The sequence below is a fragment of the Ipomoea triloba genome, chromosome 3 (assembly GCF_003576645.1).
Source record: "Ipomoea triloba cultivar NCNSP0323 chromosome 3, ASM357664v1".
In the NCBI taxonomy this organism is placed as follows: domain Eukaryota; kingdom Viridiplantae; phylum Streptophyta; class Magnoliopsida; order Solanales; family Convolvulaceae; genus Ipomoea; species Ipomoea triloba.
In genome coordinates, this window is record NC_044918.1 from 16,208,542 (window position 1) to 16,229,279 (window position 20,738).

Consider the following 20,738-nt stretch of genomic DNA (forward strand, 5'->3'; position numbering starts at 1 on the left):
CAATGGTCCTCCGACTATGTTTATTTTCCAAAATTAGTCCCTGACTTTTAATTTGGACAATTTAGGTCCCTTGACTTTCAAATTCTTTCCAATGTTGGTCCTTTCGTCAAATTTTGGTTAAATTGAGGTCAAATGAAGGGGTAAAATTGTCCGTTCACTTGTATACTCGTATTTCTTTTGTCCTATACGTTATATATATGAATATAATATACATGTGAACGGGCAATTTTACCCTTTCATTTGACTTCAATTTAACAAAAATTTGACGAAAGGACCAACATTGGAAAGAATTTGAAAGTCAAGGGACCTAAATTGTCCAAATTAAAAGTCGGGGACTAATTTTGGAAAATCAACATAGTCGGAGGACCATTGCTGGAATTAACTCATACTCAAAATAGGTCATTCTCACGGAGAGTCAAACTTGTAACCTGTGGTTACCAAATAGCCCGACCAGCTTGGCTGGGTTGCCCCGGGTTAGCATCTGTGTCTTTGGGCAGAGATCTCAAATTCAAGTCTCAATATACTGTATTTATCTGCTTGAATAATTTAGTGTGTTGACATTTGTGGCTTTCTCACATGATCATTTATCGAATTCTTTAAACATTAGGATACCCTAACACCAGGTATTTCTGGTAAGGCTCTGTTGATCACAGCTAGTTGATAGTAGCTCTTAGAAGGAATAGAAACTGGAAGCCGGTGGCTTATGAGCTGAATAAATGGGAAGTGTTTGGTAATGTACTAGTTTTTAGTGTAATTAGAAAGGTATGCTTTCTTTTCAAAAAAAAAAGAAGAAGAAAGGTATGCTTTTGTTTTTGTAGTAACTTTAAAGCATATATTAATATCTTAATAATTTGATCAATTTTTATTTATGAATTTTAATAACAAAACTACAAAACGCTGGAAATTTTATTTTAAAAAAAGACTAGCTTTGTATAAGCTAAATGCTACTGGTACTTTTTTTGGCCTATGAGAAACTGAGAAGCTATAAACTACCAATAGCTTGTTGCCAAACACACTCTAGCTATTCCCCCCTTCTTTTCTCTATGAGAAACTAACAGAAGCTGAATTGAAGATTTGAAGCAGAGCTTTTTGCCTTATTTTGTTGATGTTAACATGGATAATTTTATAAATTCTTTTGTTATTCGTTACAGAATTTCTAAAGTTAGTATATGCTTGAAGTACTTCTGATAGGCTTTTTATTGAAATGTGCTTGAGTTAGATTACGTTTAAGAAGCTTCTGTGTTAACCGAAAGTTAGTCCGAAACTCTAAATCAGCTGGCTTGAGGTCATTTGTTGTATATTGACAAACACTTTTAATTTACAGCGGAAATATTTAAAGATTATTGTAATATTGTTTTTGAGAATGTGGGTACCCTAGGGAAGGTCCAAGTCTTAACATTTTCCTTTTTGCAGATCTGAGTTCATCTTTATCAATCCAAATTCAGCAGGACAGTGTGGCTGTGGAGAATCTTTCATGACCAAAACTAGTGCAGAAGCTGCTAAACTTCATGGTAGAGCAGGGACATAAACTCATTCAATGCTTACATATTTCCGAGCATGTCTGATGAACTTTACGTACTTGTAATACAATCCTAGTTGTGAAGATGTGTAGCTGAGAGTAACAAGTTTCTGGCAGTCTCGAATTTGCGATAAATTTGCTACTCCGTAGTATGTTCAAAGGTTCTTTTCCCCCCTTCTATGCAATATCATGCCATGTTGGCTCAACTTAGTGCTCTGCTGTAAATAATAAAGTTAAAAGGTTACATTGTTACTCTTATATTTTGCATGCACAAAGCTATTAACTGTATTGTCAAATTCTTTTTTTCCAGTTTTGGTGTGTATTCAGACTGCACTCTGTCCCTATAAGGCGAATTATTGACACAACAATTACCAGTTTATTTTCAGTGTTGGTTGGTCTTCTAAATTGCTTGAAGAAATTTTAGGCACAAAGACATGGTTAAGTAGTAAAAGTGGAGAATTTGAAGTAAAATTTATTTAAACATCTCAAACATACATATTATAAGAATCCCTTCAGGACACATCTCTAAAATGAAAGATGCCAAACAATGGGTATGGTGTGGATAATGTTGAGTTCAATATACAACTATGAAAAGGAGTCAACTTCACTATGATGCCAAACCAGTAGGATCAGGAGTGTTCAGTATGACTAGACATGATCACAGAACTAACACCGACTTCGTGTTTCTGGGGAAAAGAGATCCGATCCTTTGACCATTCTTCTAAAGCTTTGCGGTGGAGAGCGTTCATCCTGATATAAGGCCTCCTTTCTCGGATCAACTTTTCAGCAGTTTTCCAGTCGTCTGCAATGCCCAGAGCTACTAACAGCGCGCACATGACTGCAACACTTCGCCCATGACCTAGAGGAAGCATATAGTGATGTATACACAAGTATCGTTTGTAAGTTATTGATTTGAATAGGAATAAGGTTTCTAAATCACTATGTATCTTAATTGATGAGAACTCAAATAAGAGGGAAAAGGCACATGATCAGCTTAACCAAAAACCAAAATCTCAACAAACAAACAAACAAGGGGATTAACTGCTTAAGCAAGGCATATAAGTATGGCAGTAAAGCGGGATTCATCAACTATTTTAACAAGCTATTGTTTTAAATCTACACACCACAAAAACATACACATCTAAATGTTTAGCTACTTATTTACCGTTTTCAAAAAAGGAGAAAAAAAAAAAAGTTTAGCTGGACAGATAGGCAGGTCATACACATCTAAATGTGCAAATATAAACCCCATTAATGAAAATGATCATCCGAACAAAATGAAGGACAGAGAATGTAAATGCATGAAACCCTAAGATATATTTTCTTGAGGTTTCCTACGACATTATATGATACATTTAGCAAAAATGGCATGTCCCGTTTTGTGTCACTTGAATCCAGTCTTGGTTGCCAACTTACCATGAGACATGAGTCCATGACTTTTATTTCAAAGTTCACAGATCACATTGCTGATGTCTGGGACAGGGAGTAACAGAGTCAATATAAAAGTTATTCTCAATGAACTCATACTCCATTTTTCACAATAAAACTTAGGCGAAACTTTTCTAAATTGATTAACAAAAGAATTTTATCCAGCCCCACCAACTCCCAATCGCAGATCACACAAGTTTCTTGCAAGAAAGCGCTAGGCAAAAGTCCAGAACTTGGATGAAATTTTGTTCTCAGTTAGTTACCCACTTACTAGATAACTGAGGTTTCAGTTACAGCTCAACATATAATGATATTTGGCAAACTCCCCGCCCCCATCCACCAAAAACCCCCCAACAGAAAACAAGAACATATAAGAAAAGGACCACAAAAGAAGAGGAAAATACAATCTGAAGAAAGTCAATAAGCAGTTTTATATGCTATATCAAACACATGTTCACCATTCAATCTAATGCCAAGCATATCAGGATTATCAGCAAACATATTTTACTATCAAATAAAACTTAATCATAAAAAGGTGTTAAAGAAGCTGAGAGTTGATCACAATACCATATGCACAATGAACGAAAACCGGGATCTTCTGAGCTCTTTTTCGACAAGCCCATTTCACAGCAGCCTCAATATCAGCTGGCTGGGGTGACCTAGTATCCCATGTTGGAACACACAAGTATGCATGATTTCCAGAGAGCTCCAACTTCCTTGGCAACTCACAAGTGCAATCAATAATAGCAGGTCTACCAGGTGGCAGTTTATCAGGTGAAGAAGGCCACCCCCCTACATACAAACCTTCACATATCTCAGAATAAGGAGGCTCCCCACTTCTTAGCCTTCTCAATGCTGAGAAGGCCCTCACAAAGTACAAGTATGGGCTGAACATGACAAGGGACCATAGTGGGAAAGTCCCATCAGAGCCTTTGCCCAATAGGATTGGGAGATTGATTAATGGGTTAGAGGCTATTGAAACCAATAAAGATATAAGTGATGCATAGAGAACAGGGAATGATAGCAAAATGAAACCAAGATTCCTAAGATACACAAAAATTATGAATAAAGTTGCTGCCTTTATCCCTATCAGCACAGATATTCCAACACCCATTTTAAGTTTCCTGAAGAAACAAGTCAAACCACACAGCTTTTGAAGAAAAATGAAGTAAATGCTGTGCAGAAGTGAAAAACTGAGAGAGTTCGAGTGACTTTTCTGAATATAAAATGAAGAGAATTTCACCGGCCGATCACTGAACGGAAGAATAGATGCAATGGAGCGTAGGGGCTGTTTGGCTCTGATCTGTGGCCTCGATGGCGATATCAACAGGAAGAAGCAAAGTACAATTAGCAAAGAATCCAAAGATTTCTCTGGAAAGCCCTTGTGTTTTTCTCTAATTCTTTTTTTCTCCACGAAGTTCCATTAATTGCAAATTCTCACCATTTCTTAGCCGTGATTATGATTGACAATTGCATCTATCCGTCAATATTATTATTTGTCCTCATCATGAACTCTATGATTCAAAGCACCCAACACAATGTAACATCGCCCTCTTGATGTGTGATGTATTCAAGTGATAAACATAGAGCTTTCATTCCAAATTTGACCTATTTCAACGATACAAAACATTACTCTGTAGTCTATACACACCCTCAAATAATAGTTGTTGATTTTAATTTGGAACAAATAATTACTAAGATAAAATAGATAGAAAATAAAAAAATAAAGGTGTTGTATTGCTAAGAATTGTTTGTCATTCTTCCCATGTATAGAGGTCCATTTATACATATTTTTGGAGTCCTAATTACATTATGAATGATAAGTCCTAATCATTGTTATATTATAAATATTAAGCTTTGTTAGACTATTCGGTGGCTTCGTATTGGGTATCCTTCTTATTGGATCTTTTTGATCCAATTATTTTATTGGGCCTGTCTATGTGGTTCAGGCCTAATTTATTACTATCCATCGGAGTATATGCATAAAGTAAGTATCGTTCATGTATAAATAGCTCACAAACTACATAAGAAAGACTGTGTCAAAAGAGCTTGCTTGAGAGTATATTAACAATAATTGAACTTGTGATAATTATTAAATACAAAAATTATGATTATCTAACGTTTATAAAATAAGTTTTAGAATGTTATTTATTTCTTATCTAATTTAATATCAAAAGTTTATATTTATAAATGCGTGTTATTTCATTTTATCCATGTAAATTTTGTAGGTTATGAAAGAAGTGTACATTATATATAAAATGTTGTAGATAACATATTTGGTAGACATTTTTGTCATTACCCCATTACGTAACATTGTTTACTTATCATTATCGTAAGTGTTATTAATTAATTTCATATTGCACTAGTAAGAACTTGTCTACATGCACTAGTAAGATTGTGTGTGTCTGTGTGTTTTTTTTTTGTGTATTATTTATGGAGGCTAATTTTAAAAATAAAACCTGCGATAAATTTATTTTTCTATATTACTTTTTAAAAGTATTTATATTTTCTAAATATAAATATTTAAATTTAACATCGATCTTTGTATATAAATTATAAAATTCAATTGTAATTTTGTACATGTCAAAATTAATATAACAATATAAAAAAATAAAATGTGAATGAACAAAGGACAATAATCTATATATAAATATATTTTAGGAGCATATTCCTCTGTGGGCCCCAAAAGCTGACGCCACAAAGCACCTAACCCGCTAACCGTCTAACGCCGTTCGGAGCTCCAAATATAAAAATCTCATTACAGCAACTCTTTGGCATTTTTCTACTTTCGCTCTATAATCAGCACCTCCCTGTCATTCCCAATGGCCATAGCCAACGCTTTCTTCACTGCCGCCTTTGCTCCGCCGCGATCGGCATTTCCCGACGCAGGATCCGATGCCGCCGATCAGCAGTTCACGCTCTCCAAGCTCTGCTTTCCGCTTCACCGTGGAATTTCCCGCCCTGGAACCGCTACTTTTCTCAGGAAAAAGTAAAAAAGAAAAAAACTAGACAAAAAGAACACTTAAAACTTTCCTTTCGCTTTTGCTGTTATTAGCTTTCGATTGTTGCATATACTTGTGTATTTTCCTGTCCAGCGCGAGAGAGAACAATCTGTGCATTTCGATTTAATCTGTTAAGTAGCTGGTGGATTACTGGCTAATTATTAGCTGCTGTTAGTATGTAAAGCGTTAGTATTCTATATAGTATGTATCGATATTTGTTTTGGAATCAATAAATTCTGACAAAATTTAATCACATAAATACAGAATCGTTTCTTAGCAAACTACTATTTGTTTGATATTCTGATTTATTTGAACAAGCACTGAAAGATGATCTCGTGATTCACATTTTTTATTCTGAACTGCAACTAATAGTTCAATACTTCAATGTGCAAATTGCAAGTTGGATTCGTAGATAATTGTTTATATCATCTCTGTTGGCCTGGTGATATGAATATTGTGTAAGGAATTTTACAGGGTTGCTGTTTCTTGTACTATAGATGGTGTGGAATCATCAAGTCTTTCACAAGCAAGGGTGAGTCAAACTCCTTTTCCAGCTTCTGTTATGATGTTTTTCTCTGATTGATTGCTTGAACATGTGCATCTTTTTACTAAAATTGCTGATGTTGATGTTTTGGATTTCCTATTGCTTTACACTAGTATAGAGAGAATTTGGAATAATGTCCAAGTTTGACTCTTATCATTTTCATTGCCAAAGCCAGAATCTGAGTTCATTGTGAATAAGAATTATAAAAATGAAGGAAAGAATACTTCCTGAGGCATTTTTCAATGACTTGAAATTGGAAACCAGATTTTTAGTATTTCAAGGCCATGACACTTGGAGCAGATAAGGCTTCATTCACAATATTTGAACTCGAGACCTTCCTTAAAGGGAACTAAACTCCTTCCACTTGGACTAGAGGTGGTTGGTTAAACCAACTGTTTACTTATCTGAAAAATAGTTACATAGACTGTTGGGCCACTTGTCATTAAGCTTTTGGCTTTGCTATCTTGCATGCATATCCATTAAACTTCTTATAGAAAGGCACTGAATGCTCAGAGAAAAAGTAATAAGGCAAGAGTTGGGTTTAGGAATCTTGAAAATCTCCTTTTTGTTTTACTTTATTTTTTTAAAAAAAATTATTTAAGGCCCTGATCCTTTTATAGTTTTTAGTTTCTACTCATTTATTCATTGTAAAACTCATGCCACAGAAAACACATTAATATTTCAAAATCATGAACAGGACTCTTCTCTTGTTCCAACACCAATCGTTCAGATAATTCAAGATCCTGAAAGTGATGCAACTGCTGTGGAACTTAGCTTTGGAGATCGCCTTGGTGCCCTTATTGATACGGTGAAGTCATGGATTACCTGATTAATTATGCACTTCTCTGAAATGTGAAAAGAATATCATAAATAAGACAAAACAATTCATTCACAGGATGAAACCATTTTTGCACCATTGAGCACACCTTGTTTTTTATGAGCCGTTATGCATGCTGTTCAGTTACTACATTTATTTCATCCTCTCTGTTTATAGTCTTTATCCAAATTTTGGTGTTGTTCAAGTGGAATGGAACTACAACTAGTATTGAAAGCTTATAAAAGTGACATGAACATTAAAATAGGTGTAGAATATTTTATTATTTTCCACGGCACTATAATTTTAGCTAATTTTTTTTAGAAACTTCTAATTTTTTCTTTGTGGAATATATCTTTTTGAAGAATCTCAGTTTTTGCTGCTGTCTTAAGGAACAATGGGATAGAGCTTAGCTAATGAGTTGGTATTTTCTCTTCTAGTGCAGATGAAGTCTCTGAATGATTTAGGCTTGGATGTGAAGAAAGGATTTGTTACTACTGAGGGCACAGTGAAAAGGACTAAGTTTCTCATTACTCGGTTGTAAGTAACCAACTTATTATTTTGGAAAAGGCATTGCTACCATGGTACTATAGTGGGATGAACAATTAGTTCAATCAAATTTTCTTTTTAGCCCATGTTGCACCCATAATTCAGTTACACTTGGCATTTTAAAGACCGTGATTCTTTCTTTGTCATTTTTTGTTTTATTTTTGGCATGTTACTAGTGTGATCTTAATGTTGCATATGTAACCTGGCTGAGTTTGAGGGAGAATGTGTATAGAGAGAGAGAGAGAGAGAGAGGGGGGGGGGGGTTAGAGAGAGAAANGGGGGGGGGGGGTTAGAGAGAGAAAATCTCTATAAAGCTCAATCTCTCTCACTGTATACTTTTGGAGTTTTGCCTCCCACTGGTGTCTCTGGCCACCAGGGAGGGCGTAGGCATGTCTGCTTCTCTCTTATTGTCCTTTTTCCTGTTGGAGGAGGGATCCTTGTCTCTTCCAGGTTTTGTGACTTATAAGAGCTTAAGGTGGTAGGGTTTTTTCAGCTGTGGTGAGCTGTTTTGGTGAATCTGGAGTTTTGAAGGTTGTATCCATGTGATTTTTGGGGCATTTGGTTCATGGAGGTGGAGGGGTGCAGGTTGAAAGTGGTGGTGATGTTGATGGGGTTGAGAGAGGATGGTGGTGAAAATTATGGTTGTGAGGTTTTTGGTGGTGGAGCTTATGGTGGATCTAGAGAGTGCGTATTTGGTAGCCTTGAATTTGGAGGTTTTTGGGGTGATAGAAGTTTGGGAGAGGATGGTGGCATTTGGTGTCAGTTTTCCAGCAAGGTTTAAGCATGAAGTAGGTTGGAGGACGGTGGCCAATGGTGTTTACTGCAGCAATGGTGATGCACAGCAACGTGCTTAGGAAGGTAGACAAATAGTGTTGGTGGCCTCGAGTTGTGTATTTGATTTTTTTTTTCCCCACAAAATTTTATGGTTTTGTCTGCACACTGAGGTTTTGTTTGATTGTATTTTTATTTTTATTATTTTTTCTGGCTGTTGTTTGATTTTGTTTATTTGAGCTGACTTTGTGATCTTTCTGTTGTAATGTGTACTTTGATTCATTTGTAATAAATTTTTATCATTGTTTCAATTTAAAAAGCTATAATATCTACGGGAAAGATGCCGAGAGTGCCATACTTCTTCATAAAGTGCCACAAGAAAATTGTGTTACTTTAAAATACCAGCCGGAAGCAAGAGAATTTTTTTCCTATACTTGTATTATGGGGATGTGGCTTTGATGTATATCTAATGAAAATTTATGTATAGAAGTATAGAACCATGCTTCAATATGGTTTATGATACTCCAAAAGTGCTAGGAATTTAGTAGATAACAGAGTATTACCTTCCTACACTTTTTTTCCCCATATTTAATGGATTGTAGTTATTGCTCTTTAGAGCAACTGGGAGAAGAGTTGAAGATCCTGATTTGCTGGAAAGGATTCGTTTGACCATCATCAACAACCTTATCAAATATCATCCGGTATGTTTACCAAAGTGATTCCTTATTGTATAAATTCTAAAGCTATCCAGAACCCTATGTGCCAAAAGTTTATTCATGTACCCCTTAGAAAACCTGTACTTTATACTGTTCTTTCTTCTCGTGCCATCAGGAGTCCAGTGAACGGCTTGCAATGGGTGAAGTTTTTGGAATAAAAGCACCAGAAAAGAAGGTAATAATCTAAAATTAGTTAATCCAACCCCTTTACCCTTCTCTTCTCTGTGTACTGTGTAGATATATTTGATATTCTTGTTACGCCACAGTATATTTTGTATGATATCTGTTTAAGATTCCCCCTCATTATTATCCTCCAAATAAAAGTCATTACTAGTATTTTCTCTTCTTTCTTCTGTGGGTGGGTGGGGGGGGGGGTGCTAGGGGTGGGTGGATTGGAACTTTCCATATCTAAGCATAGAGCTGAAGCCACAAAAGCAGAACCTTTTACCTAGAATTCTAACAGACAATGATCAGCAGAAAATTCTACGCTAAAGAACACCATTTGGGAAGGAAACCCCTTCCCCATTCTGTCTACTTTTAGGTCCAGCTTTTTCATTGCACGCCCTTATATTACAGAAGTGATTTCCTGCTGCTTTCTTCATTGTTCTCTTCCACCTGCTAGCTCAATTATCTACTCACAACCTCCTATCTCCTATCTGTACCATCTCTTTTGCAGAACCCTTCAACGCCCCAGGGAAGACTATCTCTCCCATGTCCTCATTTCCCCCTACAAGTTTATTCTTAACCAATACATTCTATGGATGCTCTTTAACAATGGATTTAATCCTTTCTTGTTTCTTATTTTTCATGTTCGCTGGAATTTTATTCTCATGATTCACAGTTATTGTCTCAAAAATGAAATATCAGTTGAAACTTGAAAGTATGGTCATTTATCTCATAATTCATAGTTGTGAACTCATAAAGTAAATAAATAAATAGTTGTTGACTCCCAGATTCTTTACAATATTCTATGTCTTCCATTATTATAATTATTGTCACTGTTTATATGTCATTGTTATAGCTGGGTGCTGGGGTTCAGATTTGATTGATTGTAAGATTGTGCCTAATGGCCTGGATCTTTTCTTTTCATCTTTTTGGTTGTGGGTGGGTTGCCCTGGGGGAGAAAGTAATCTATTTGAGGTGCTACAGTTTCATAACCTTGGGAATTTGACTTGTCAACTAATGGCAGCCTGACGTCGATGTTGCAACCCACATACATGTCAAGAACGAAGGAAATAAGAGGAGGTGAGTGTTCTTTGAGATGCTAATATAACTCCTATGGAGAGTTATAATGCTGAATTTTCAGTTTGTTCAGTGTTGTGAATTGTGAAGTGGTTCTCATTAACCAGTATGTTGAGCTAACATAATAAGCTTATGAGGAATTCTTTTTTTGTCCATTCCAGCATGCTATATGTTGAAACTGCTGATCGATCTGGGCTGCTGATGGAAATAATCAAAATTATGGCTGATATTAATATTGATGTTGAATCAGCGGAAATTGATACAGAAGTATGCTCTATAGATGCCACATATGTATGAAAGTGAATTCATATATTTGTATCCTTACTGATGCACTATCCTTCTCTTCTTTCCTATGTAGGGTCTCATAGCCAAAGACACATTTTATGTCAGTTATAGAGGGGCAGCATTAAACGATTCCCTGTCTCAGGTAACTACAATCAATTAGCATTTTATAAATTAGCTTATACTTGTCTCAGGAACTCATGCATAGCCATCAACCACTAAGGCCTTAATAGATTGCGCACCAACACAGCCCACCACTATTCATGTTGAGTATCAACCTATCAAACTGATGCCTTAGAGAAATTAGTTGACTTTGGTAGAGTATGGGATACAAAGGATGCAAGTTCATAAAACGAACTCTTTTATCTGCTAGCAGCAATATTTTCAATTTTCTTTCTATTGTCTCTCTCCCACCCATCTTAGAAGTTCACTTCTGATTGCAGGTGCTTGTAAATTGCCTACGTTACTACCTTAGAAGGCCTGAAACGGATGAAGACAGTTATTAATCAGCAGAGAGACTTGTGCAGACTAATCAAGAATCTTTTCTACCAATCTCTGCATTGGCTTGAGTCACCTCGTTCGGCCCTTATGTGTAAACGAAAGACAGAACTCCCCTACTCTTATGTCTGTGTGTGTATGTGTCTATGAAGCATGCTGCTACTCCCCTTTTATACTGCACAATTACACTTCTCTAGTTCACGACTTCATGTGATGTTTACCATCACTTGTACTCGCCCCTTACTAATGATGATTGTGACCAGCTATGTGTGACTGTCAAGATATACCACATTGTGCACTGTTCCTACTGATTTCTCGTGTTCTTATTGTAAGAGGACAAAAGTGTATTGAATGTAGAATGTTGTTTTCCAAGTTCGACCTTGTTTTCTTTATGAGTTTTGTTTCACTTATCCATTGTTTACATCGTTCAAAATAGGGGAATAGTAATTGAGTGTCTTTGTTTATGTTAAAAGTAATAATGATGTTGGACATAGTAACCCTAGTAGTTATGGTCTTAAACCCTATATTTCCACTAACAATACATTAATACATAGGAAGTACAATAGCCTTTTCTACTTTGCTTGGCAAGTTGATATCATGATGTGTGAAGTGTAATAGAATGTGCCTTTTGGTTTACATCTAAGGTAACTCCTTCAATAGTAGATTGTATGTACAAGCATTGCTTGATTAGTTTCTAAAATTTCTCTTAGTTGTGGAAAAACATTTTTGAATTTGATTATTGTCACAGTATAATCTTGTGGAAGCTTGGTTGGTATAGAAATTAATTTTCAGGTTTGGAGTAGGTTGATAAAGTGTGTGCAGGTGGTTCACAGTTTTGTTCATGATCTAATCAATTGGTTTCTGAACTACTACTTTGGTCCCCCACCCCCACCACACACACACCCTTAAAGTGACATATGCTCTTGTTCTCATCATGTCTGTAGTCATCATTTGTCTTGCTTTTGTCTAATGGGTTAGTTATGACTTGTGATGAGCATTGTGTGACATTAACTTCACTTGTCTTTTAATATAAGAGAATATATATCAGATCTCCACCCTTCAAGATTCAATTAAAGAATTTCAGAAATCCTCACATTGTGCCATCATCTGGCACCAAGACAAGCAATGCCATGTTCAAGTTAACTACTCCTTAGACATTGTTAGAGTTATTATCCATACTTTATTGAGTCTAACCCAATAGGTTTTGGTACACTGAATCGTTCAGTCTTTAATCGATAAATCATCCCCTATCATTTAGGGCATCTCTAATGGTAAGGTTTTTTACAAATTTTTTTTGTGGACTCCAAATCTCCAACTTAATAATAATAATAATAAATAAACAAATGGGAGAAAAATTTGACTATTCACTAGGCTAGCAATCACTCTAATCACCTAGTGGGCGCGTGAAGAGCATGCACCCGCTTAGCACCTTTGGTACCTTACGTGAATATACTAGAACTATCAGATAGAGGGCAGGTTCATATTGGAGTCCATTAGGTTGGAAATGGCTAAAAGTTGGGGAATAAGGGTATAATAATAGTATCTTTATTTATAAGCAAAGAACTTTACTTGGAAAGCACAGTATGTACATGCCTTACTAATAATTACTAGAGAATTCTTTTGGTTCAATATATATTCCCCAACAGCTACAGCAGCAGTTGGTGCATGAAGAATCACTCTCATGACTTTAGGCTGAAGAAGACTAAATTCCAAGCAGAAGTTAGTTAGAGTGCTAATTATTTGTTTAAATGCCCTTGATTCCTTAGAATCACCCATCTTTAGCCATTCTTGAATATTGAGGGAACATAGTACCAAACATGTTCAGTACTAAGATGACAGTTTTTTTAGTTCTTCTCCTTCAGAGCTGCATAGTCTTGGCATCTGATCCTGATCCACTCCATGACTACTGCATACCAATACCCGAATTTTCATCAATCTTCCCATCTTGCAAGAACTCATCCCTAGTTACAGTTGAAGATTTTGTCTATTCAGGCATTAAAAACCCCGGGGATTTCAAGAACACCGGGTTTGCATCCATCCCGGTGAACTCAGCTGTCTTCCCAGGCCTGCACACACTAGGCATGTCGTTTGTTCGTGCTGATTTTGAGGCTGGCGGGATTAACGTGCCACATTACCATCCCAGGGCCACTGAGACCGCGTTTGTGCTGGAGGGGAGGGTCTATTCAGGGTTTGTTGATTCATCAAACAGAGTTTTCGCGAGAGTTCTGGAGAAGGGGGAGGTGATGGTGTTCCCAAGGGGACTGGTCCATTTTCAGATGAATGTTGGTGATTCCCCTGCTAGTATACTGGGGAGTTTCAACAGCCAGAATCCAGGGTCAGTGAAAATCCCTAATGTTATGTTTGGAAGTTCCATAAAAGAAGAGGTGCTGATGAAGGCTTTTGGGCTGAATGATAAGGAAGTTCATAAACTGAGAAAGAGGTTTGTTCCTCAGTAGTTTGCTTTGTACTTTAGATTATGACAATTGTTGTCCCAATCTCTTCACTGTTTCTTGATTTAGTAGTTGAATGTTAGAAATATTTCTTTAGACTACTTTCTTAAGTCTTTGGTCTTGTTTTGGATGACAAGGAAAACTCGCAGTCACTACTTGAAAGTATGTATTGAATAAATCCTTACTTGTGGCCCTAACTAGTAGACCCAGCCTTGTGGCCCTAAACAGCAAAAGGCCATAATGAGTTAAACTAGTTGTTTTGGGTGATGAGGTAAACTCACAGCCTATACTCGATGGTGTGCAGTGGGTAAATCTCACCTTGTGACCCTAGTCAGCAAAGGATCACAAAGAGGTAAACTAGCTTGGGTTGTTTCGGTCTTATTTTGTTATGGTAAGAAATTGCTTTAGAAGATGACACCATCATTTCATCCAAAAGAGAAAGAAAGAACATAATGAGAACCCATCATTTCATGGAAGGTGAAGCTGTGATTAACATTAGTGCATAGAATGCCACAATTAACTCAAGTCAACAACTTTTCACAAAGAAAGAAAGAGAAAAGGGAAAAGAAACTCCCAACAGATCTTTTGAGACAAGAGATCTCAATGACCTATACCTAGAGCTTATACAGCATGAGACATTTCACACTTAGAGACAAGGCTCTAGAGCATGGCATTCAACATCTCATTCCAAATATCGGGCACGCCAGGAAGGCACCAGTGGCTACAATCGGATTTATAGCCTCGGAGGTGCTGCTTCTCTTCTTGACCCACGACTTTACCATAAACAGAGGGATGAGCGTCTCTTCTAAACGCTGACATTGTACTGATATCCTGCAAATACACCGGGAAGTTCATCCTTCTCAGCACCTGTTTTAGTACCACCAGTTGTTGAGGTACTCGGGGGCGACTAAAGTGCTCCAGAGGCTCCCTCTCGTTGAAACATTTCCACCCATTTTCTCTAAACAAACCATTCACAGCAAACCGTAAGATTTCAAAACATAATTTAAATGCATATATGCACCATCCCGTGTCTGATATACAAGCTACCTGTTATGCTTAGGCGACATGCTTCTGAAGAAGACTCGGCTTTTCCTGGGATCGACGTTTAAGTCTATCCATTTAGCCCATGTCATGAGCCCTTTCTCATAGGCAACCATAGGATTCATATATCTGAAGAAATTGGTACCCTCCATAATATAATCCCACCTGAAAATCATTAAGTAATTAAAATCAAGAAGGTTTAGCAGAAATTTAACAATGGAGGAAGTTCAATCAAGACTTACGAGCTCCGGTTTTCAGAATGAGTCCACCAATGAGCTGAATCAAACACAAGCACATCAGAGCCTCTCCAGTACCTCGCATTCTCTTCTATCAAATCAAGATGCAGTATTCTCTTGTTTTCGGCTCCTTGCTTCAATTCCACGAGGAATGGAGCCCAGCAGAACTCAACGGATGTCTCATAATCCTATGAAACACACAAGGGTTTGTAATTAACTACCTAGGCAGATGCTAAAAGACAACCTAGTACAATGAGCAATTACAACCAGATTACTTGGAGTTGAGTTGGGAAGTTGTTAATTACCAGAGCATGGAAAGCCATGGAAGGTCCATTGTAGGTGACAGTCTTTCTAGCAGTGGGAATAACAGATTGGACTAAGCAAACAAGAGACTCCCATTGATTCCTCATTATAGAATCACCCACAAGCATTATTCTTTTCCTCCTCATCCTCCCCAGAAACTCCAATGCATCAAACCTACAATATCCAAAAATATCAAACACTTTTTTATTGAGTGACGAGAGAAACCATAGCCTCGGGTGTGTACTAGGCAAACTCCAACTTGTTACCCTAGTCAGCAAAGGACTACATGGAGGTAAATAAGTTTAGGTTGCCCATAGCTGACCAGTTCAAATCAAGAAAGACCAAAAAGACCAATAGGTTGCTATGTGAGAATCAAATTTGTAATCTTATAGTTACAAAGTTCGTTAACGGCCTAACCAACCAACTTGGGTGAAGTTGGTAAACCAGACTAAGTTGACTATAGCTAATCAACTCAAATCAAGGACCAAAAAGCCTAATAGACGGCTCTAGCTGGAAATCAAACTTATAATATTATAGTTACCAAATTAACAACTAAAAAAAAGTAAGGTTTCCATAGCTGACCGGCTCAAATCAAGAAGAACAAAAAATGACCAATTGGCCACTCTAAGTAAAAATAAAACTTGTAATCTTGTAATTACCGAATTAGGCTAACCAACTATGGATTTGTCCCTAAATATCAAACACTTTTGCTCAAGATAGAAGCAGATAATGAAAAGCGACAAAATTAATGGTGGCAGAATAGTATGGTCGGCCGGAAATTAGTAGTACCTGGGAATGGTGCAGCCGTCTGGCTTCCATTTCCACTTTTGGTAGTCGGAATCAGGGCGGCCGTTCTTGGAACACGAAACGGCGGTGCTAAGATAGGGGCAACGGGCGGGGTCGTAGAGAGGGTAAGATTGATCAAAGACCCATTTTCCGGCGGAGAAATCGCAGGTTCTGAGGGATGCATGGCGGCTCTGGACCATGCTGATTTCGTCGTCGTGGTCGTCGCCGTCCAGCCATGACAGCTCCTCTATTTCGTACGGCGAGGACTCTGCGCAGAAGAAGCTTGAGAGAAGAAGGAATAAGAAGAAGAAAAGACAGAAACTTTTCGGCATTGATGGCAATGGAGGAGGAAATTAAAGGTGGAAGTATAGCAGAGAGTAGAGTGAGTAGTGGGAGTGGGAACTCAGAATATCACGCCCATGGTGAAGCTCCTTTAAAGCTCGTCCATGGTGTTAAAGTAGAGAAAATGAAGGGCCTCCCTCGCGGCGTGACTTGCGCTGATGGGTGGGACGCATAATCAAATGCATTATCATCCATTGTTGCTAACTCATTACTCTCCAATTTTGCATTATACTTGCAGAGTTACCGGAGATGGGTTAAACAACAATTAAAGGATGTGTTTGGTTGATGTGTTGATGTTAAAAAAATTTCACATGGAGTTCAATTTCATGATCTCTCATGTAGGAAAGTCACTACATGTTATTTGAGCAGCAAAAGGTGTTTTCTGCTTTATCTTGTTTATTTGTAATATAATTCAGTAGATCTTGTTATTGTATAATAGTACACAATTACATTAGATAGACATTTTTCTTCCTAAGTAGACTCTGTATCAATCATTATACAATGGACAATTATTTACCTTGTAAGGTAAATTATCGATAAAAGGTTTATTTTTAATATATTTAATATTATTTTTTGAAAGCTTTTTTTTTTTTGCGTGTGCTAAAAATTTATTATTTAATATACTACCTATAAAAAAAACTTTTAATACATTAAAAATAATATTTAATACGTTTTTCTTAAAAGAATATATTTAATATGTTAAAAATGAACTTTTATCAATAGTCCACATTATAGTATAGAACATGGTTTACAATATAATTTCTCACCTTGCACCAGGTAGATCTCATTCATGTGTAATAAACTTTACTTGTGTAATAGATTCCGTTCATGTATAATAACCTATAATGGATAGACGTTATTGTTGTGTAATAACTCACAAACACCCCATGAGAGATAAATCGCAATAAGAAAACTTTGTGTGACGGATTTGACCAAAAAAGGTGTTAACAAAAATTGAACTCGTCACATTCTAATATGAAAATTATGTTTAATCACTCCGCCAGTCATTTTGAGACTAATTTTTTATTTGATTTTATTGGTGATTAATATGCATAGTTATTTTCTCATATTTGTTAGACATTTCTACATTGAGTAATATTGTTACACGTTAATTCATTAAATATTTATAAATTAAATTGTTGGATACTATTACAAGTCACATGAATATTATGGTATATAATATAAGAATTAATATATTAAAAAAATAATACAATTAAGATTAGTGTACATAGTAGGTGAATTACTGGATAGTTGTTGACAAATTATAAAATTTGACACTGAGAATAGTGAAGCAAGCGAGGATTAAGTAGCCTAAAATTGGGAGTGGTAGGCCATACACTTTTCTATTCTTTTAGTACACTATCTTTTACGTTTTGACTGTCTGATCTTTACAATTTACTTTTTTTTATATAATAATATATTAACTCTTACAATACGTGTCTTGATTTTATTGATAGAATATGATTTTAGTTATAGAAAAAAAAAAGACAGTAATAAAAATTATGTTCATGTTGAGCATATAATGTATATAATCATAAATATGCAATCAAATTATCAGTTTAGACTTTTAGTTAAGATGAAACATATGCTTAAAGTCCATCAAAGAATAATTCATGCGCACTCGTATGTTGAGCATATAATAGTATAAACACGTATGACATAAATGTGCAATCCAACTATCAGCTTACAACTGATATGCATATATTAAATTTTTAGTTTTTAAGTATAAAATATAGAGATCTTATTTGGTAATATACTAAGCTTATTAGTTAATTTTGACTTGTTTGATCAGTATTAAGTATTAGCTGTTTGACTAAAAGCTTATTGCTTCAAAACGCTAAAATTCAAAAACAACTCAAAATAGTTTTTCTCGATAAGCTTTTTGAGAAAAAAATAAATTATACTCTTAGCTCATTTTGCATGTAATCAGTTATCAACTAACAGCTAATTTACCAAACATATTTCTACAACCAGCTAATGCTGTCAACTAGTTAAACCCGCTAATCCAATCCGCTAACAACTACGGAGTATCAACTAATAGTTACGGAGTATTTGCCAAACACCCCCGTAATAAATGTTTGGTTATTCGGTAACCGATATAACTGACCGAAATTTACAACTGGTTATTTGGGCGGTTAAAACATTTACTTCAGTCGATTATAAAGATAAAAAAATCTATTTGTTTTTTTTTTCAGTCGGTTATGTAACTGACCAACCGTTTGCTTACCCCCTATACATGTTGGGTACTAGTGGTGCATCATTAAACGCACACTAGCATTACTGTTGTTGTTTTTTTTTCCTCCGAGCATGGCCTACATAAAAACTTTCATCTATAGGAACAACTCTTTTCTTCTCTTCTATCATATTCTCTCTCGTTCAACTTACGAAAAAAACTACAAGCAAATGGTCAAATACACCCCCGAACTTTATACGAAAAGTCAATTAAGCGTCTCAAACTTTTGAAAGTTGCAATTAAGCATATAAACATATCAATTTAATGCATCAAGGACCAAAGATAGGTTAGTGACCTGTAATAATAAGTCACTAGGATTCCGGTGATATTTCGATTATTTCCAAGTGAAAACCTACCACAAACAACCAACAAGTCGCTGGAGAATGCGTTGCAATTAGTCATTTTTTATGGCGAGTATAAACGGCCACCAAATTGGTCGACATCCCCGTTGACAAGAAGGTGACCAAAAGGCAATTGGAGATAACAACCAACTCACCTTCTCCGTCATTTAGAGAAGGCAACCAACTGCGACACCTTCTCCAATGACCTGTTGGAGGTTAGAAGAGTGAGGGATTATGCCAAAGACCTTGTGGTCTAGTGATACCCGGTTGCACTCCCATATGAAAGGAGGTGGGTTCGAGCCTCAGTGTAGGCGATATTGACTCTTTGTGCTTCAGTAAGTTGAAAAAAAATAGTTATAAACATATATTGCATTGTAATAGAGCCAGTAGTACTAAAAAAAAATCAATTGGCATAATCCCTCAGCTTCTCCGATTTGGCTCCTATTGACAATTTGAACTCACCCTCTCTCTTACACTAAAGCAAAAAAAAAAAAAAAATAAATAAATAAATTTATATAGGTGTGCGTTGGACAGCAAGCAGCACAACAAAGAAATTTCAATATTTTTTTTAATGTAATGTGGTAGCAGAATCAATAATATACATATGTTACCATTAGCATCCCTCTTGTGTATAATAACTTTGTTAAATCATTGACAAACTGGAAATTCGAATTCAAAAAGGTTAGCTTAGCAGTCTTGTTTTGACTTCAATTGACATTCTTTATTTGTTTTTGACTTTTTGGACAAAATTACAATTTTTTTTTGTGACAGCAAACATTTGTAATTAAAATGTATCTCATTATCTAATTATTGCACTTTTATATATTGACTCGAGAGTAGTCATATAGGTTAAGTTATTAAAGAGTATTATTATTTTTTTCATTAAATTTGTGAGGTAATACATACATACATAAATAAATATATATATCAATTTCATGTGTCCAAAAAAAAGAATAAATGTTTAAATGTTACTTATTACTTGTTCATGGAAAAAATTCGTCATCTCCCTCTTTCAAAGTTCAAACACTCCATCATTGACTACTTCTATAGTCATGGTCGAACTCTACTCAAAAAATTATGTTCAAATTCATATATTTTTTGATACTATACTCCATATTAAGCTCCGATTTGAAATGTTAGATTTTGTTTTTAATGAAATACTAACAACGCTTATTATATTATTCTATTTATAAGTTTAAACTCAATGCAACATCAAATAAAGAATCAAACTCAATATTATTTCCGTATACAAAACAAATAAAAGATAGAATAAAGTTACATGCCCAAAATTCAATTCTAAAATTTTTTACCATTCGAAATGACAATGCAATTTTTTTAGTCATTAATTATCATACATTGATCGATGACACCCACACTATGCATATATATATATATATATATATATATATATATATATTACACTGTTATATGATAATTTTTTAGACAACAAATTTTATCCCTCTAACATAATCCTAAAATATTTATAATTTTTGTGTCTGGTCAGCAAACTCATAAGTTTAAACTCTCAAACTCGAAAAACTCTCAATATTTATGCTATGGAGACTAATGAAGTAAGTAAATTAAACTCCCAAGCATCCAAATATTTGTACGTCTACTAATATTCACAATAAAATTAAATAT

General features: G+C 35.6%; 5 protein-coding genes across 5 annotated transcripts in view; 3 read left to right on the plus strand and 2 right to left on the minus strand.

The window, feature by feature from the left end:
- Positions 1–1,815, plus strand: part of LOC116013294 (iron-sulfur assembly protein IscA-like 3, mitochondrial) — a 2,836-nt gene extending 1,021 nt beyond the window's left edge. Inside the window, exon 3 of the mRNA XM_031252965.1 lies at positions 1,414–1,815. Within this exon, the coding sequence (XP_031108825.1) occupies positions 1,414–1,528 (115 nt within the window). The 3' untranslated portion in view covers positions 1,529–1,815. The remainder of the gene's footprint in view (positions 1–1,413) is intronic.
- A 147-nt stretch (positions 1,816–1,962) lies between these two features.
- On the minus strand, positions 1,963–4,280 carry LOC116013292 (uncharacterized protein YnbD-like). Its single transcript, XM_031252963.1, has 2 exons — positions 3,515–4,280; positions 1,963–2,378 (listed from the first exon to the last, which is right to left on the minus strand). Exons 1-2 carry the CDS (start codon positions 4,059–4,061, stop codon positions 2,149–2,151), a joined length of 777 nt encoding a protein of 258 aa, XP_031108823.1. The 5' UTR covers positions 4,062–4,280; the 3' UTR covers positions 1,963–2,148.
- A 1,442-nt stretch (positions 4,281–5,722) lies between these two features.
- On the plus strand, positions 5,723–11,741 carry LOC116014106 (ACT domain-containing protein ACR12). Its single transcript, XM_031254102.1, has 10 exons — positions 5,723–5,936; positions 6,424–6,481; positions 7,191–7,301; positions 7,753–7,847; positions 9,244–9,328; positions 9,459–9,518; positions 10,533–10,588; positions 10,747–10,852; positions 10,944–11,012; positions 11,311–11,741. Exons 1-10 carry the CDS (start codon positions 5,770–5,772, stop codon positions 11,371–11,373), a joined length of 870 nt encoding a protein of 289 aa, XP_031109962.1. The 5' UTR covers positions 5,723–5,769; the 3' UTR covers positions 11,374–11,741.
- A 1,271-nt stretch (positions 11,742–13,012) lies between these two features.
- Positions 13,013–14,012, plus strand: LOC116012063 (germin-like protein subfamily 3 member 2). Its single transcript, XM_031251532.1, has one exon. It carries the CDS (start codon positions 13,183–13,185, stop codon positions 13,819–13,821), a length of 639 nt encoding a protein of 212 aa, XP_031107392.1. The 5' UTR covers positions 13,013–13,182; the 3' UTR covers positions 13,822–14,012.
- Positions 14,013–14,281: 269 nt separating this feature from the next.
- On the minus strand, positions 14,282–16,717 carry LOC116012062 (protein trichome birefringence-like 36). The gene is made up of 5 exons (XM_031251531.1): positions 16,185–16,717; positions 15,398–15,569; positions 15,099–15,280; positions 14,863–15,021; positions 14,282–14,773 (listed from the first exon to the last, which is right to left on the minus strand). The coding sequence occupies exons 1-5, from the start codon at positions 16,511–16,513 to the stop codon at positions 14,476–14,478; spliced, it is 1,140 nt and encodes a 379-aa protein (XP_031107391.1). The 5' UTR covers positions 16,514–16,717; the 3' UTR covers positions 14,282–14,475.
- Positions 16,718–20,738: the final 4,021 nt, after the last annotated feature.

Excerpts from the sequence above, each read along its gene's own strand:
- LOC116013292 (XM_031252963.1), bottom strand. The coding sequence starts at position 4,061 with ATGGGTGTTGGAATATCTGTGCTGATAGGGATAAAGGCAGCAACTTTA. Across the intron at positions 2,379-3,514 it reads TTTCGTTCATTGTGCATATG|GTCATGGGCGAAGTGTTGCA; the intron begins GTATTGTGATCA and ends TGCTTCCTCTAG.
- LOC116014106 (XM_031254102.1), top strand. The coding sequence starts at position 5,770 with ATGGCCATAGCCAACGCTTTCTTCACTGCCGCCTTTGCTCCGCCGCGA. Across the intron at positions 6,482-7,190 it reads CAAGTCTTTCACAAGCAAGG|GACTCTTCTCTTGTTCCAAC; the intron begins GTGAGTCAAACT and ends AATCATGAACAG. Across the intron at positions 10,589-10,746 it reads AACGAAGGAAATAAGAGGAG|CATGCTATATGTTGAAACTG; the intron begins GTGAGTGTTCTT and ends TGTCCATTCCAG.
- LOC116012063 (XM_031251532.1), top strand. The coding sequence starts at position 13,183 with ATGTTCAGTACTAAGATGACAGTTTTTTTAGTTCTTCTCCTTCAGAGC.
- LOC116012062 (XM_031251531.1), bottom strand. The coding sequence starts at position 16,513 with ATGCCGAAAAGTTTCTGTCTTTTCTTCTTCTTATTCCTTCTTCTCTCA. Across the intron at positions 15,281-15,397 it reads CCATGGCTTTCCATGCTCTG|GATTATGAGACATCCGTTGA; the intron begins GTAATTAACAAC and ends TGTGTTTCATAG. Across the intron at positions 15,022-15,098 it reads CATTCTGAAAACCGGAGCTC|GTGGGATTATATTATGGAGG; the intron begins GTAAGTCTTGAT and ends AATGATTTTCAG.